Here is a 19,316-nt window from a genome sequence, read left to right on the forward strand (position 1 = left end):
TTCGTACGGCCTTGTTGCTGTGCTATACATGCACAGTAACAAAGTCCTGTTTGAATTCAATCTATAGATGATGTCAAACTGATTTAACTTGCTTTAAATCGGTTTCGGAAAATTCCTTTGTGAACATCCCCTGCAGCACAGACCCCTGCACTCGGGGGCTCACGTTATCACCAGCCATTATAGCCTCGGATAAAAATCAAGGGCAGGAAAGGAAAAGCACCTTTAGGTTGTGCTGCTCGTGCTGCAGTTTCAGCGACTCGTGCTCAGCCTGCAGGGCACCTAGAGTCTTCTCCAGCAAGCTGGCCGCGCTCTGAGCCTAAAAACACAGGACACATTGGTGCATTGCTGTACATGCAAAGTTTCATTTAAAAAAAGACATCAGACGTTTTTCATGATACGAGTCATGACGCAGGCAAATTGTGATCACCTCTTAACGGCCATCGGTACTCATCGGTTGGTTAAATTCAGCCCACCTTTTTAAAAACATTTAGTACTTCAATATATATATATACGAACTACCTACAGTCTTTTATCTGAATAAAAGCGTAATATATAATTGGATTCTGCTATCAATAGAAAAATTGGCATTGCTTTTTTGTTTTCCAGAAAATGTATACACACTTCTCATGTCTAGAACTTAAGATTTCCCAAACTTTCGGGTTTTCCAGGTACATGGCCGGAATACTGTTTTGTTATTTCTTGTTTTTTCACTGAACACAGCAGGCTTTCAACTGAACACATAAAAATCTGTTGATATACATTTGTTGGTCACTCTGAAAAGTCCCCTATTTACTCTCATGTTTTTTTTTTCACAGCCTGCTTCACCTAGTTTTGAGAAGGTTTCTGTTGTGTATTTTGGGACCATTGGCTTTCCGTACCCCAGTTATGGAGGTAATATTGTGGATTGGAAAGCCATATTGTGTCACTGTGTTGTTGGATGTCGAGTAAGCATTAAGCAGCTTCCCCATGATGTTACGTCAGGAATACTTGGAAAAGTAACAAGGAAATAAAGAAAAGCACCCCAAAATAAGGAAAAGGAGGGCGAATTTAATGCCTGGATAAGTAATCCTTGCTTTGTTTTTTTCTGGGTGATAGATCTGGTTAGCAGGAAATCAAAAACCCCTGCACAAATGAAAGAAACAGGTCGTCATCTCGTGTGATGTGAAGGCTCCAGTTCAGAGGACAGGCAGTGTGCAGGGTTTCTGATTCTCAGTTTCTGAGACGGGTTATTTTCTGGGGCACATCTCACCTTCTGGAAATCCTCAGAAACATGCTGAATGACCGTCTGTAACTCCTGCCCTCTCTTCTCCAGCTCGGTGATCTTCTTCTCGGCTTCCTGCTTCACCCCGAGCAGCTCCTCCCTTCGGGAGCCACAGATATCCCCCGTTAACAAGGCGCTCAGGGGACAAACCATCCCCAGTTCCCAACTCAACAAGGCAACACAATACCACCTCCAACCTGCACCAGACCTGTGCCTGCTCAAGCCAAAACAAAAACACTTCCCGCAGAACAACTGCAGCATCTTCACCCAGCGTACCAAATCAAGCAGCAAAAACGATCTCTGGAATGAAAAGGCTGTATAATCTTAAATTCCAAACGTCACAATACCCAACAAATTTAATTTTATGGAGCAATAAGAGGATCTCTCAACAGATATGCTTACTGCATTTCAAAGAGGTTTTTCACCTAAAGGTTTCGAAATTGAAAAGGACTTTAAGCAGTAACTTAACAAGAATGTTTCACTAATCCCAGCTTCGGCTCCATAAGAGCTCTCCCAGGGAAAGCATCTTCCCAGAGTTTTCCCAAAGAGCACGGGGCAGGGCTCGGAGCCGCTCACCTCTCGGCCTGAAGCCGCGTGTTGTGGCTCTTGCACTGCCGCTGCTCTTCCTCCAGGCTCTCCATCCTCTCCCTCGCCTGGCCCAGCTCCTCTCTCGCCTTTCGCAGCTCCTGGCCGTGTTTCTCCAGCTCCCGTTCTCTCTGACTGAGGACTGCCTCCTTTCTTAGCAGCTTACAAACAGAAGCAGGGTTTAATTAGCAGCTTTGGTCACACCTCTTGTTTTCCTCTATTCCAGTGGCTCCCAGACTTTTTGGACCAAGTACCACCCCTGATCAAACCAAAGCATCCCAGTACCGCCTACAGGTCATCTTCTCATAGGAACCACAGAAAATCTCAATGACCAACATGAGCGCACGCACAGACGTATAACAAAAATAGCACTCTGCACTTAGATCATTGGGATCGTCCTGCCTTGTAGTCGTTTTCCGACTTGCTAACACTTGCAGTGCTGCCTGCGTCAGGTTCAGCAGCAGAGTGGGTGTCGGCGGCCGATGTATAACCCTCCTCGTTCTCGACAGGTGTGCGTGATCCATCAGAGCTGGCGTCCGTACTCTTGGCGCCTATCCCTTTCGGCCGTGACATGATACGAGGTATTCGTCTTGGGAGGTTTTCCTTTTCAATCGTTTGTTCTGTTGGCGGATGTGGTGCTCAGCTGTGCCTCTGAAAGCTCGCGAGGAGCATGAACACTAAAGTGTTAGCGCACCCGTAGCTAAGTGCGTAGGCTGCGTATTTGACACATAAAAGTAATTTTATTCAAATAGAAAATATGAAAACCCGTCTCAAGCTTTCTGACACGGATTAAGTAAATTACAGATGAAGAAGTTACATAATTTTTAATTATTTAATTTTTCAGTGCAAACAACACATTTCCAGGGTCATCTGGCACACCGCCTGGGGGCGTACCACAGTTTGAGAACCACCGCTCTAATATATTCCATTCGACATAGGGGAAAATGCTTGCTATTTTAGACATTTATAGCTTCTGTGACTCAACATCTGGATCATTAAAACTACATATATCCAGTGTTTATACTTCAAGTGAGAACTCAATTTTCACCCTGTATATTTCTGTCTCCGATCGATTTCACAAGGTGCCTCTCCTATACCTACCCAGACAGAAGGAGGCAAAATACAATTTCCCTCTCTCTCGAAACTCATACAGCACACTTATAAGTAAACGTAGTAACAATCTGGGAGTCAATCAATTGGGAGAAAACTTGAAGGCAACAGGATTTAGGCTTCCACTTGAGATTATCTCAAAATTGAGTAACTGAGCAAAGCTACCAATACAAGGTAACAAGATATTCTAGGTTCTTATAAATTAATGACTAAAGCTCTTTAAATCCTGCTGGACTGTGGCTGTTCAAGAGTAGAACTAGTGAAATCTGTCTTGGAAATTTGAAATCCATCCATTTTCTAATCCAATTCAGGGTCGCTGGGGCAGCCAGAGGCTATCCTGGCAGGTAATGGGGCTGAAAGATAGGGTGCACCCTGGACAGGACACCAGCCCATGACAGGTCACACACCGACACACACACCCACGCCAGGGCCAGTTTTCCTAGAAGCCAATAAGCCTACCAGCATGTTTTTGGAGTGCGGGAGGAAACCGGAACACCCAGAGAAAAACTCACACAAACGTGGGGAGAACATACAAACTCCACACAGACAGCATCCCCGGGCCCCAGCGCTAACCACTGCAGCTCCGTGCCACCTGACTTTAATATTTAATTACAGTTGGGAAAACAACAAAGTATAAAAAAAGGCAGCATGGCAGGCCTAATTTCCACTGGTGTAGGCACAAGCTAACAAAGCCTCCATCTTCACTTCACAATCGTCACAGACCCCAGGAACGAAAAGAAGCCCACAGTGACCATTACCATGTGCTTCACCTTGGCCAGCTCCTGCTGCTGAAAGCCCTCCAGCTCGTCGATGTCGTCTCTCTTCCTGAAGAGGTTCAGGCTCTGCTCCATCATGTCGTCCAGCCGCGACGTCAGGGTGGCCTTCTCCTGAGGATGGGCCCGGAGAGTTAGAGCCTCTAACACAAGCAGAGAGCTAAAGACCAGCCAGTCCGGGAGGGAAGGTGGCCATTCTTTTTCACTTCCACCCTGACCAGCTGACCATCACACTGACCACTTTAGTCCTGCTTTGGGTTACCTGTTAGCAAATACAGCGTCCCACCTTGTCCTGTGCTGTCACTGACAATCTACCACATATGAACATTTCCACAGTTTGTCACCCAATGGGGCTCCTTAATTAAACCTAGGAAAGAACTACCACAGGTTGTGCTCTGTAACTGAACGGCACTGTAAAAGCCACCCACAGAAACCTGATAAAGGCACTGATGCAAATGTGGGCGTTTTCAACAAGAGGGATTCAGTTGACTTGAAAGCATTCTTAACATTCCAATACACGGATACATGTATCAATAGCTCTGAGCTCCTTATGTAGATTCATTTACTTGTATTAGTTTAAACCGAGGGATTTCTAGGGAGGCGCAGTGGTTAGTTACTACCTTGGAGTACTGGAGCCCCGATTCAATTCTAGTGTCTTGTGTCCATTTGTCTGCCTTGAGATGGACTAGTGTCCTGTCTAGTGTTCAGTGTGCACCCTGCCTTAGAAAATGGATGAATTGTCCGTTTCTCACACAGAGGATAAACCAAAGCTGATCAGCCTTTGTTGAAAAATACGTCCTCTGCTTTCATAGTTAGTATGAATGTCTGTGATATGAAATCTGGCTAACCGCTGTGAGTGACTGAAGAAACTCAAGAAAGGCAGAAGAAATAAAAAATTAATCGCATTTGCCTCATTTAGCAAAATACAGAAGTTGTTCGACACATGGAAGGGGAGCAAGCAGTGTCAGCAGTGTGGAAGAGAGGTTAGGAATATAAATTCATAAGTGGGGGGTTGCAGGTTCGAATCCTGGGTGAGGCTCTGCTGTTGCACTCATGAGCAAGGTACTTGATTCAGACTGCTTCAGTGAATACCCAGCTGGATAAATGGGTACAAGTGTAAGTTGCACTGGATAAAAGTATAATCGAAGTGAATGACTCACAATAACAATCTCAGCCCAACACATGGTGTACAGATGCAGCCATTCAAAATGCGCGGACGATACCGCATTATTTTCCGGTATGCTGTACGCAGTCTACCGCAAGTTACCGGTAAATACCGCAAGTTACCGGTAAATACCGCTAGCAAAATAATAGTATCCGGAATTTCCGCAAGGTGGAGCTAATAAAGCTCAACCTCTCATGTTTGAGCTGTAACCATCAAAGTCTTTAATGAAGATATTAATAATAGTATTAATAATAAATGATAAGTATTGCCCTGGTCCACATTCTTTTTTTCATTGACCGTCTTTGTAAAAGTAACACCACAGCATTTCGCAATCACGCATTTTTTTCCAATCATGCAAAGTACAGTAATTTTTGAGAATCGATTCACCATGCCTTTCACATGCTCATAAAAGAGATTGATTTAGGAACATAAACATATTACCGTATGCAAACTGTACTGTATACAGTATGTATATGTATATTTAATGTCTTAACTGTGCCCGTTTAAGTATTGAATATTCATATCTAATTTTACCACTGAAGGGAAATCTTAGTAGCTGAGCATAAAAAGAATAGGAGCATACTGCAACGCGTGTGAAGGCCATAAACGATATTAATTTTGGAACATAAACATACAGTATATGGCTGGTCTCGGTACTTTAAAGAAAACATACACGAAACATGGTTTCATTATGACCAGAATCTGTCTTGAGATATTTTTAACTTGATTTACAGTATTTGAGAGGTATGTCTTAACACAGATACTACAGTGCTTAAGTACTACTCACGTATATGTTTCTAGGTTTATATTATGCATTTTATACGGTCAAATTACTTTTGAGCAACTAATAAGAAGCGCGAAACGGTATGCGTTTTAGTTTCGTTTCGTGCTGGGACCCGTGGATTGATTAGAGATATCAAGTACATACAAGTCATTTTTTAAATGTTGTAGTTCGTCTTGAAAAAATGTTACGAGTACATCATCTATCAACAATTACACAGGTTCTGTTTCCATATTGCGGATTTTGGTTACGTAATATTATTTTCTAGATTTCACTTTGTGAATATATGATTTGGGCAAACAGAGCCGCAAAGAAGTACATTATGGGTGGTTGTTTTTTTTTTACAGTTTTATCTAGAACAAGCGATGCTTAAACCTTTGTCTGATTCTTGTGAAACTATCCACACGACAGTTACAGTACCTAGGAGTTGACTTCAGTGATGTCACTGATGGGATGTTTCTAAAAATCCATCCTCTGTAAAACGTCTTCTCTAGTTGTCCTGCATATGTATTCGCTAATGAAGCTGTGTGTTCTGAGCCTGGATCTCTACATTTGTGTATGAACCACCTTAGAGGGCTAAAGACAGCTTGTGTTTAATTGAGTGTAAGGCAATTTATGCTTCTAAAGTCATGGTCAGCATTTTTGTACTGTGCTGTAAACTTGTTCTGTGCCAAGTCACATTATTTTATAGCGTTTTTATAGCGTTATCAAATCCGGTGGCGCGGTGTTAGTTTCCTGACTCCCATGTCACATGGTCTGTGATTAGAACCTGTAATACCGGTTTAATTTGTCACAGCCAGCACTCCGGTTGTAAAGTAGAAGCAGGCGAGATTTCCAGCGAAAAACACCTCCCCCTTCTTCAGGTGTGAGGGTCTTCTGCTCAGAATGAAACGCTAAAATGTAATGTAGGCTCTGAATGGGTTCAATTGTGATTTGGGCTTGATTAAGGTCGCTGCCTTTCATCTAAAACCCTACTTGAATCCTTCTAAACTAAAAATCAGTGTTAGTGAGTTCTAAATAAAGAGGTATCCAGGTAACAGTGAAACGGGCGGACAGTCTGGGGAGATCGCCCGTTTTCCATGTAAATAGTTCCCTGGTTCCGCACCCCTTGGTGTTTCTCTCGCTCTCTCTCGGGTCACCTGATCATTAGCTCGAAAGATTTGAGTGCTTTGTGTATATTCTAATGGTAGTGGGGGCAGGGTGTGTGGGAACAGGTTTGGTTGAAATTGCATTGGAGATCTATGTTCTTCACACCTGAAACATTTTCTCTGAAAGCATTTTCTTCGCTGTTTAACCGATCTTGTTACAGCATGTTACAGTTTACTATTATTAACCATATTAATTTTAAGTGCTTAATGTGAAATCTTGTAAAAATATATTTTCATTGTTCAAATATACATTAAGTCTGACTATCATATAATAAGTTAAATACAAAACTAAAGAAAAAATAGGGTTAAATATAATTCAAAATATTTTGCTAACAATGTTAACTGTTTATGAATAATAAAATGTATTAGCTAAGGAGTAGGATGGCACAGTTGTTAGTATGTTTTTTGTTTTGTTTCTTTTTCATAAATACAACAGTAGTACCTGATGTCTCAGTGGCTTTCAAAATTAAATTATGCATGCAAACCTGTGAACTAGAAAGATAACTAAGATATCCATCCATTTATAATGGTGGCAAAGTGGTTAGCATTGCTATCTTGCAGCACTGGGGTCCTAGGTTCAATTCCTGCCATCCTGTGTGTGTGGGGTTTACATGTTCTCTCTGGGTTACATGGTTTTTCTCCATATGTGTGATATGACTCCCTCTCGCGCTCCAAAACATACTGGTAAGTTAATTGGTTTATGGGAAAACTGGCCCTGGTGTGTGTGTGTTTGTGTCTGTCTGTCCTGTGATGGACTGGCGCTATGTCCAGGGTGTATTCTGCCTTGTGTCCGTTGCTTACTGGGATAGGCTCCAAATCCTCTGTACTGGATAAAGAGATTAGAGATGGAAGTAAAGGCACTGTGTGGATGGAACTATACACAGTGTTAGAAACCCACTATGAAATGGCAGCATCTCACTGAGAATAAAATATTTTATACTGCTGGCTTAAGGAAACAGCCTTTCCACCTCTCTTGCACATCAGTATCCATACCTAGTTATTTAAACAAATTGCCTCTAATTATAAACATCTTAATATGCTGGCTCTGTGGATCCGCATCAGCTATGTTTGCCCATTCCTTCAATTCATGTGCATCCAACACACAGTTCAATGCCAGCAACTACACATAATCTAAAATACAATCCTTATTTCAGTATCTATGTAAACATATAGTCTGTTAACTTCATCATCTTCATCAAAAGTATGCCTAACCCCATTAGGAAGTGTTCTTGTTATAAGTGTATTCCTCAGCTTTCCCCAAACTATCTTCTTCTTGCCAACATCTCTAGTCTTTTATCCTGCAATAACTCAGCCAACACTTAAATCTCCAAAAGCTGCTTGTGTTAATTTCTTTAAATCACAAATATCATGTGTAAATACTGGCCATGTAATACTCTGCATTGTGGAATAATAGTTTATTTTAAAGGGAACTAGAGAAACTAAGAACTAGAGAAATCAAGAAAGGCTTTTTTTCTAGAATTAATAAATGCACATCCTGTTCACTGGGGAAATTAAATCCACACTGAGCAATCTTCAATATGTTCAGAATATGACAGCAAGAATCCTATCAGGGATGCATTACACCTGTTTTCAAGTCCTTGCACTGGTTACCTATCAGATTTCGAGTCAACTTCAAAATCCTTATCCTCCTTATATACTGTCCTACAACTGGTATTATTGATCTCCGAATTATTGTACTTGACATGACTTCATTCAGCCTTTCCTGAACGTCTATGACAGGCAGAGAGAGTGCTGTTTCTGGTGCGATCTTTTACAGCTGACATTTCACTGTTTTAAACGAACAAGAAATTAGATTGCTCATAAATCACTTATTCTATATAAACACAGCGTAATTGCCCTCCGAAAATCTTCTTTTTCTTGTTCGTTTTAGAGACCTTGATCGAAACTGATTTTAGATGTCAGAAAGGATTTATGTTCTCTGTATTTCCTACATTGCTTTGTCGAGATTTTAACTTTATATCTAACTTTATATCTAGGCTCAGATTTCAACTATAAATCGTACAGTAATTAATAGCAGTAAATACTGATGTTTATACATAAAAAAGTCATGCCTTGGAGTATAGACCCCCAAAGGAATGCCATAGACTCAAACTGCAAAATAAACACATACAGAAAGAAAGTATTTGTATTGTAATTGCAAATCCTGGTACTGTATGAGTGATTGGTATGACTTTCCTCATTACAAATCTCTTATTAGAATTTAAATTTCTCTGTAACTCCAGGTCAGAACAGAGAAAATGTAACTGCCTTAAGGAGTTTACGATTATGAAAAATAGAAGGATAAGCATGATACGTATGTCTTCTGTCATTTTCTAAGTCATGTTACTGAGCACCAAATCTTATTGAGAATATGAATCCATTTAAGGTTTATACCATTAAAGTAACGGTTTATTCCATGCTGAAAATGTTTGTACCAGACTTTTTTGAGGCCTGTTTAATTGTGTCTGAAGTCTGATGTTGTAAATTTTATTGTTAAAAAGATCCATGAAAATGTCACTACTAAGTTAGCTGGTACTGTTGGTACTGTAAGTGGCAAGTAGAGCTCATATTTTAGATTTTGTGTAGTTGCTAGCGTTGAACTGTGTGTTGGATGCACATGAATGAAGCGACGGACACAAGGCAGAATACACCCTGGACATAGCGCCAGTCCATCACAGGACAGACACAAACACACACACACCAGGGCCAGTTTAAATCTAACCTCAGAACCTTTCTTTTCAGAAGACTTAGTGTCTGTATCTGCTTCATTTTCTAATTTTGGTAGCACCTCTACCTGCTTGTCTTTCTTATATGCATTTACTTTGTAATCTGTGGTCCTTTTATCTGTTTTTACATCTACTGTATTGCTTTGAGATGCCACCTTTAATGGTGATATATCAAATAAAGTTTTTTATTATTGTTATAGGGAAACATGATCAGATTGTCCCTGGTTCAGAAAAAAAAGATCTAAAGTATACTAGTTTGTCACTCTTCTAATTCCCTTTGCTAAATGACTTTTCATACTAATCTGATCAATCTAACTGCCAGTTTTCTGTGCTTTCTCTATCCTGCTAGATTTGCAATTATTCTGAAAATTTTCATCTTGAAATAACTCATTTCTAAATACCTTTTTCACTGTTAACATCTTGCAGCAACTCTGCGACAAAATATACACTCTGACAGTTCATCCTGCTACCAACATTAAATAAAACAAATCTTAAGATTTCTATATTTATGTCTTTATTTAGTGGTTTCATTAGTGACAAAGGCTAAACTTTCTTGGAAAAATGTCTTTTATGTGTTGCGGAAAAAACTGACTTGCTTTAACAAAATATGTTTACAAATCCTTTCACCTGGCATTTTCGTAGTTAGAAATTATGGAACGCTCTATTAAAAGCAAGGGAGTTTTTATGTCCGTTGCAGTTCTTTTGCAACATGAATATAATTATATCGTTATTAATTTCTTGAGATACGCGATTCCATATTATATTCCCTTTTAATCAAATTCTAAAAGTATGCTTGTTGACTCCGGTATCGCGGTAGTTAAAGACTTCGATGCTTAAAATGTTTAGGGAGAAATGGAATACTGGTGTGTATGTTTTCTTTAAAGTACCGATACCAGCCATATACTGTATGTTTAAGTTCCAAAATTAATATCGTTTATGGACTTCACACGCGTTGCAGTATGCTCCTATTCTTTTTATGCTCAGGCACAAAGTAAAAGGGGATGCTTCATATTGCTTGACTAATTTTAAAAACTAAGTTAGAAATGCAGACGCTCCCTCGGTGCGCTGCTCTGGTGCGCCGGCTCTTACACAGTGCCTGTCTGCCGTAAGCGTTACAATATACATACCCAACACTGCTTGTACCCATCTGTCATGCAAATAAAACACCTTGAATTGAATTGAATTGAGGGGAGAGGGGGGGAATACTAAAGCCAATACTGGCTCAATACCCTCGATGGGCTTTGACCTGCTAATGCGTTGGTTTAAGAGTCCGGGTGTGGCAGGCTTCCAATGTCAACTCGACTCGATTGGAAGACAATGAACGTATTTTGTGATATTTAGAAATATAAATTTGTTTGGTGCGAGTGAGGTTTTATTTAATCTCTGACCAAGGGAAACGTTTCATTTTTTCAAAGAAATGTTTGTTAAAAAATAAAGTCATAGTTCTATGGGATTCAATCACAGACCATGTGACATGGGAGTCACGAAACTACTGTAACACACAGCGCCACCAGATTTAATAACGCAATAAAAACGCTATAAAATAATGTGACTAGGCACAGAAAAAGTTTACAGCACAGTACGATAATAAATGCTGACCATGACTTTAGAAGCATAAATTACCTTACACTCAATTTAAACACAAGCTGTCTTTCTGTATGAACCTCTAAGCTGGTTCATACAGAAAATGTAGAAATGCATTAGCCTGATTATGATTAAAAAACACATAATTAAACACGCGTTTGCGATTTAAATCAGAACACGATTTAAATCAATATAAATGTTTATATTGTAACGCATACTGTCCAGCCTCCATTTCTCTATAAAAATTTACTCTGTTGCACACACACACACAATAGAAGGAGGAACCGCTGTCAGAAGGGAAGATATGTTCAAAATATCGCAAATATCGATCATGTTGCGATATTTTGAAATATAAAAGTCAATTGATTGTCCATAATATCGCTATTCTATTTTTTCGAAGAAATGTTTGTTAAAAGAAAATTCCGGTACCAGCTGGATTTGAACACACAACCTACCAGTTGCTAGTCACGCACCTAGACCAGTCGGCTACAACACAGCTCGCATGAACAGGCAGGCGAAACAGCCCTACACAGCCCTGTCGCAGCACACGAATACCATTATTAAATTCCTTAGATACGCGATTCCATATTATATTCCCTTTTAATCAAATTCTAAAAGTATGCTTGTTGACTCCGGTATCACGTTAGTTAAAGACTTCAAAGCTTAAAATGTTTAGGGAGAAATGGAATACTGGTGTGTATTTTTTTCTTTAAAGTACCAAGACCAGCTATATACTGTATGTTTATGTTCCAAAATTAATATCGTTTATGGCCTTCACACGCGTTACAGTATGCTCCTATTCTTTTTATGCTCAGCTACTAAGATTTCCCTTCAGTGGTAAAATTCAATATCTACAACGGGCACAGCAAAGACGTTTACTGTAAGTCTTTCTACGACAGACCAACGGACCACGAGTGCCCCTGTTGGTCAACCAATCACTTACTGCGGTGCCACGCGTCATCTTGCGTCATACTGAGCGACGTCACCTGCGGTACGTGTCTGTGACGCGCACTTTGAATGGCTGCATCTGTATGTGACGGAACTGCTATTAGTCTTTTTTTTTTGCAGGTGCTGAATGCAGGTCAGGAAATTCATTCCACAGTGAACTCGGCTCTTTTAAAATCAGGTTTGACCTCACCTGTTCTAGCCCAGCAATCTTTTCCCTCCATTCCTGAAAAAAAAAAACACGAGAGAGTGTAAAGAAAAGATTCAAAGAGCTTTGTCCTGTAGGGAATAGTCATACATTTTGAAATTCTGAAGGGTTACAGAAGATTGACAGTCCAAAGTAAGATTCAGAGATTCAGAGACTGTAGAGAAGCAGGGCAGTTGTCCGTGGCAACAGCGAATACCACATTTCTCATTTCGATGTACCTATAACAGCTTAAGTAATGTGGCTTATTTAATAACATTATTAGACAATGTGAAAGGGGTATTTCAGGGTGTTGGGCAAGGTAACTGCCAGTGTTAAACCCAAAACTTAAGGCAAATGCCTCAGAGTCACTGACAAAGCGCAAGCTCTTTATCAGTTTTGTTTGCCAACGCACCCAAGTGGCAGGACAGACCTTTTCCTCACATAAAGACGGAAATCAGCCTTGGAAAAGCTCCTGCGTGTCGACGAAGAGCACGGCAGCACCGTTACCTGATCCTTCTTCTCCAGAGCCAAGGTCATGCCTTCGGCCATCTTCGCTCGGCTGGTCTGGTAGGCCTCGTTCTGCTCCTGCAGTTTCCTCATGGAAGCTGCGCGGATCAAAGCCAGCCGGGGGAGAGAAATTTAGACACTCACATGCCCCCCCCCCCACAATCAGCCTCAGTCCCCGAGAGTCAAAAAACACCCCCCGCGTGGAAGTGGCAATCCCACTGTGTTTATACACAGAGGTGCGTTTTGCTAAGGAATCCCAGAGCGCTTTACGTTAGAAGCGGGATTCATTTTCTCCCAGCTAGGAGTGCATCACATACTCGGGATCATCCTGATCAGCTTCACAGGAGATCAAGTGCAAATGTAAGGCATTTCTGAGCCATGTACTGTAATCTCAATGGAGATGTTCAGCATATCTACTCTTTCATAGTAGCAAGACATGTTTAGTGATATACTGTATAGTTGTCAGGATCCTTGATTTCAAAACAAAGGTCCACCAGAAACCTAATTTTCCCGACCAAGTACAGCTTTGTAGTACAAGAAGCAGTACAGATGTGTTTCACTCAAAGCTAAGTATTGTTGACTGATTGGTGCTTCCCAGTCTTGGGGCATTGCTGGGAATTTTGGAGTAGTGCTTCAATCTATAGCATGGAGCTTTAAACAGGTCCACTATAAGCAAATCCTACAGGTTTTAGTCAAACCCAATATTTCTCAGAAGCTCAAAGCTGACAACTCATATTTCAGAGGTTGTCAACAATTTCAGTGTTAAGCTAAATATCTGAAATAACGTGATTATGAGCACCCCATGCCACAGAAGCAGTTTCTTGCCAATTAGCACACTAATTATGTCTGACTTTTAGCTAAATCCTAGGCCCCATACTCAAACAAGAGTGCCTAGCAAACAGAGGACACAATATGACCGAGAGAAGCTAACTTAAGGCTCTAATTAAATTGTTTTACCTACCTAAAAACCCAAATCACTTTGTTCAAAGGTTCTAATAACAGGTTCAAAGCCTAAATATTTAACTTCCTGTAAATGGTTTTAAGTCTTGAGTAAGATCAATATAAAACCATGGTATTACATAATCAAGTAATTGTCCCATTAATGATATTGTAATACCACTAGCAACATATCCTTGCTGATATCTCTTTACTCAAACCACACGACTGTGCCAGTTTTAAAAGAAATGAACTCATCTGCAGGGCACAATCTTGTCTACTCTACACATCTGTACTAAGCACTTACCCTTATAGTTTTTACCACTGATGATGTTCCATGCACATTTCAAATTTAGAATGATCTTATACTGCTTATACTACCTGCACACAACACAATTTCCCATTAAAAAACACTAATTATGTAAATTACAATGTATCTCTTACTTTTACCTACACTTTGTGGCTTCCACAGTACTAGTGTGGAATGGTAGTAAAATATTCTGTCCTGTACGAGAGATGTTCAGGGCTGATATGTCTGTGAGGCAGTGATTTAAGCAAGTTCACACTCTGGTGCTACTCCAAATGAAAGTCCAAGAGCTACCCCCTCCTGAATCATGTTTTTTTCTCCACATGGGGGGAGGGAGGCCTTTTGGCCATTAAAAGCAGACAAAAAAAAATGACAGAAACTAAAAAAAACCCACAAGCGAAACAAGGAGGAGGAAATAAAGGTTACGTACAATCCTGATGTTTTTCTAACGCAATTTCGAGCTTCTCCTTCGTCTTCTGCAAAAGCCGAAGCTGTTCAGCGTAGTCTGGGGGGGTTGGGTGGAGGGAGGGGCACACACAGCGAGGGGGCAGGTAGGTTTGAAACAGAAAAAAAAACAACAACCACAAAAAAAGGACAAACACAGGATAAACATGAGTGGACAATGGAACTGGAAAAAAAATGATTTTCAGCAATGAGAAAACCATTCTCGTCAAGGTAAGAGGGGAGAGAGTCTGCCTCCCCCAGCCTGGGTCAAAGACCGCATGCAGGAGTTGAAGGCTCAGTTTGGGGGTGACCTCAGGAAACATACTACAGTGTAAAAGTAGAGAGGGGGTGCAAGGTAAGTGCTGGAGACTTCACTCTCCTCTAAACATACACAACCCCCAAAACCCTTGAACACGGGTGATTCGTTTCAGAGTGTCTCAGTTTTGCGCACTGTCGGAGAGAACACTCTTGCGGAGCTCCTGACAGCCTCACAGTTCCACACTGCTGTCCTCTGTGGTCTGTGCTCTCCCCATGAATCGTGTCTGTCATAAGTGCATGTGATGGTTTCACTCAGCACACTGCATCGACTAGAACAAAGAGGCAAAGCTGTGTCAGCGATATTTTCTGTTCACGCTCCGCAGTCCTTGACTTCAAGACTTCAGTCCCCGAGCGCGGATCTCAGGGGGCTCTCCTTCATCTTTGACACAGGCTAGAAGTTTCCGTTTAACCGCCACGGCAGACACATCACGCGGCTCTCTTCAATTATGTAGCGAGAGCACCAAAAACCCCCCAGACAAAATCAGGTGGACTGGACGTTAGTCCATCTACAGCCCGGGGAGTGTGAATTAAAGCAAAGAGAAAAAAGGTAACGATGCTGAATGTAATATTTTCAGGACAGCACAGAGAACGGCAACGGCAAAGAATTTTTTGTGACCGACGCTACTGTCATCACGTCTGAATTTATTTTTCTTCCGGGAAACGACTGTTTAGAACAATCTTTTACAGCCTAAGGGCGCAAAATGAAACGGGCAAATTCACCATGTTTTAAATTCTTCTAAATTGTACTGCATGTTGTATAAATATTGTTAAAATAACATCATAACAAAAAAAAACAACAGAAATTGAGTCAAAGAAACATTCCCTATGCTACAAACATGACGCACTATGGAAGAAAACAAGACCCAGAATTTCTGCAGGGAACTTACGAGAGTGAAAGTATTCTGTAGAGCATTAAGGCTGTGCACTAACAAGTTCTGGGCCGCTACCCAAAAAAATATTGACATGTCCACCTCTAATTTGTTTTCATATCTTATTCTGTCTGCGCACTTTCTCTCGTTATAAATGTGGACCCAGTCTTGAACAATTGGTAACCGTGTCAATGTGCCTGTGACCTCACACCTGAGATAATATCACAGGACATCACCGTAGTTGAGAACCACAACATTATCTCATGTTTCAAGTCCTTCAGGAGTAAAAGTGCAAGTTGTTTTTGGCTTTAATATTCTTCAAATTCTGAAAGAAGTCTGAGGTTTTGAGTTTCAGTGTTTCATTTTTTTTGCGTTTGTTTCTTCTAACAAAACCTACTTCATTTTTTACAATTACAGAAATGTCATTTCGTTTTTTTGTACCACCTAGATGTACAAGTATCTGCTCTTTGATTTCACTTTTACATGAAAAACGTAACCATCGCACAATATTATGGGCAAGCTAGAGAGAGGGTGATTCTGGGATATGACGTCTTTCTGAGCAGCTCAAAGCTACCAGCCTCACAATGGCACTGCGTCAGAGGCTTGGCAATAGCTCCGCACAGCACACACCTTGTTGTGCCATCTTACATAATCTGGGCCAGCTCAGCGTCCCAGTGTCTCAGGCCACTCCTCTACGTTATTCTGAGATCCCTGGCGGACGACAGCGGGAATGTGAAAACTGGACACCAGCAATACAGGATATGAAAACAAACGAGGGAACTGTGGCGCAAGTTACGATCAGGGCTGTGACAGCCCATGACAGCTTTTATTCTAGTCCGTGAGAGCTTCAAAGGCAGGCAGGAAGGCATGAAATACACGCTGGAACAAAGGGACTCAGATATGTTTACTGTGAAACCAAAGTGAATCTCCAGCTGGACATTTCTGTCACTGGGAATTTGTGTCGGCCTACCCCCCCTCTACAACAGACATCGGACATAACCTCAGTTTAAAAAAAGGACGGAAGTTAATATCTTACCTGACAATTTGGCCTCCAGCTTTCTGATCTGGTCGTTCCTCCTGAGGAGCTGTGAGGAGAGATCATCTCTGGAGCTGCTCCCATCGGAAGCCTGGAAAACACAAACCCTTCATTTAGCGTCCACTTTCTCTGGCTCGCCTCGAACCCTGCCTCCGTGGCAAAGACACTGCCCCAAAAAACGTCAATCACCGCTCCGTATTGAGGACACAGGACGGTTACAAACGAGAAGCTGAATCTGATGACTCTGTCATTGTCCGTCTCCTCTAAGACACAGACACTGATCGTGGGCCTGTGATGGATTATTTAGTTGAATGGCGTAAAAATTCCTTCCTTCAACTCCGTGTGTTGAAAACCAAAGAAAGGATCATTGACTATAGAAAGCAGCCACCCGCTGCACGACCAACAGTCATTGAGGAGCAGGAAATTGAAATTGTCAACAGTCACAAATATCTTGGCACTACTGGTCATTTCAAGCTAACCTTTTGAGGAAAACATGGACGCCATATGTAAGAAGAGCCAAAAGTGACTGTTGTTCCTGAGAAAACTGAGAAACTGGAAAAGCGCACTGGAAAAACGGGTCTTTTGTCCTTCTAATTTGATTAGAAAACAAGTGCTCCTTGGCTGGGTAAATGTTTCCTAGATGAGAAACTGTATACCAGCAGACAAGACGTAGTAACACTCCCAGAGATCAACTGTACTGTTTTGTAATCGCCAAAAAAACTGGAATTAGACAATCTTTTCTCAAACCGATATTATTTTTACTGATTTGTGATTGTATCATTTCTTTTCACCCAGTTGTCACATTTCATGCTGAAAACGGCCCCAAAAGAGCACAGACTCTTACCACCTTTTGAGAAAGTGTTATTTAAAAAAAAAAACATTTAAAGGGGAAATGCAGTCCCCATTTCTCAGACTGGTTATTAAATCTCGGCAACAAAATAAATTCATCGACGGTATAGAAAAACATGACAAATTTGGAACTAAGCACAAAACTTTTCACAAAAAAAACTTTGGGAAAGTACCGTGCGGTGGCCTTTGTTGTTCAATACAACCGGTCTCCCCACGGGCGAGAGTGAGAGTTTAAGAGAATTGTGATGCAATGTTGCCCTTCCTGCTCACTAGTCCCTGTAAAGACTAATGTGATGTATGAGCGAAAGCACAGGTCGTGCAGCAGACATTTCACCGCAGAAATGTTCCAATGTGATCTGCAGACAGAGTTAACAAGTAAGTAGGATCTGTCGGCAAAACCATCTGGATGTCGAGAGCAATATTTCTGTTGGATTAAGAGAGATGGATTCACAAGCCTGCTTGTTTACAGTGTCATAGGGCCATTTCACCTCATCAGAAGTTTGGTCGCTTCGTTCTGAAACGCAGCATACATGGAAATTCTGTCTATTCAGTGGCGCAAATTGGAGGTTTTACACATTACTGTACACATTTTAATTTCACGGTGGTTTGAAATGCACTCGCCAGTGCTGACTCTTTCTAACCCCGAAAAGTCACAATCACGTTGCAGTTCCCCTTTAATAAAGACAAATATTTTCCAACTTCTAGAGGTGCTCTGCTGTGCAGCAGCCCACGCTAATCCCTGACAATGTTTTCATTTTGTCTTCTCCTGTAACAGAAGACTCGTTTCGCCACACTGGTGTTCATAAGCAGCATTGCTTTGACAGCAGCCCGTCACAACGCACAGCTGAGCAGCGCAGGAGAAAAATAAAGACGGAACCATTTCTCAAGATAAGAGTCGACAGCACCCAACCCATGAAGAGATTCTCAGCCACACACTCCAGAGAAACAACGCCGATAATCAGAGCTCCCTGGGCTCCTAATTACTGGCAGAGAGCTGTGCTTTTAATGGCAGACTGCGCTTCATGATTCCATTAATGCAGAACAGCAGCATCATCCGCATTAGGAACCAATCATCACCATTTTCTCACTTCGCTCATTGCTGGATTGAATTTGACGGTTCTCTGAGCTCAGATCTCTCACTGCCTCTCAAGGCCTGGTTTGAGAACTGTAACCAACAGCCCCTCTCCACAATCATTAGAACCATCAGTTCCCCAACACTGACGGAGACACATGCTTGTTTCTCGCCATACGAATGCAATTACATAAATCACTCTCTATCCAACATTGTATTAAACCACTGCTAGTGACCAGGGTGCAAAGCACACATGTATAATTATCAGAAGAATCTCCTGTTTGCGTGCTGATGAGAAAAACAATTGGTGAGAACTGTGTTCAGAGCAATGCCCTAGTGCACTCTGAACTCAAATAAAGTGCTGCAGGTGTCTGGTAGGTAAAAGGTGTTTGTCAATGGTATGCCTTCCTGCCCCCAAACTACCACTGTGGCAATCCTGCTGTCTCCTCTCCTTGTGCGATTTCATCTGACTGCAAAGCGCTTTGAGAAGCCACTTTTAAAGAGGCAATATTTTATTATTATAATTAATAATAACAACAATTAACCTACCAATGGCCAGAATTGACCCTGAAGTGCAAATGACAGAGCCTATCCTGAAATAAACGCCTCAGAATAATCCAAAACGTTGTTGGGCCTTTCTATATCCACGTAATAAAGCTCCTGACTGTGACTGGACAGGCGCTTAGCTCTTCCTCGACTCTTTTTTCCCCAGC

The 19,316-nt window shown here is 41.3% G+C and overlaps 1 protein-coding gene across 4 annotated transcripts in view; it reads right to left on the minus strand.

The window, feature by feature from the left end:
• Window positions 1-19,316, minus strand: part of golga1 (golgin A1) — a 43,305-nt gene that overhangs the window by 19,215 nt on the left and 4,774 nt on the right. For 2 of the 4 annotated variants that reach the window (XM_088940729.1, XM_088940728.1), the window contains exons 3-10: window positions 16,683-16,773; window positions 14,446-14,520; window positions 12,773-12,870; window positions 12,272-12,304; window positions 3,715-3,843; window positions 1,838-2,007; window positions 1,250-1,361; window positions 221-316 (exon numbers count right to left, since the gene is read on the minus strand). In XM_088940729.1, coding sequence (XP_088796855.1) covers window positions 221-316; window positions 1,250-1,361; window positions 1,838-2,007; window positions 3,715-3,843; window positions 12,272-12,304; window positions 12,773-12,870; window positions 14,446-14,520; window positions 16,683-16,773 — 804 coding nt within the window. The remainder of the gene's footprint in view (window positions 1-220; window positions 317-1,249; window positions 1,362-1,837; window positions 2,008-3,714; window positions 3,844-12,271; window positions 12,305-12,772; window positions 12,871-14,445; window positions 14,521-16,682; window positions 16,774-19,316) is intronic. The other 2 variants (XM_088940730.1, XM_088940731.1) reach the window with 2 other exon arrangements.

The sequence above is a fragment of the Atractosteus spatula genome, chromosome 23, assembly GCF_055471065.1.
Source record: "Atractosteus spatula isolate fAtrSpa1 chromosome 23, fAtrSpa1.hap1, whole genome shotgun sequence".
NCBI classification, from domain to species: Eukaryota; Metazoa; Chordata; class Actinopteri; order Semionotiformes; family Lepisosteidae; genus Atractosteus; species Atractosteus spatula.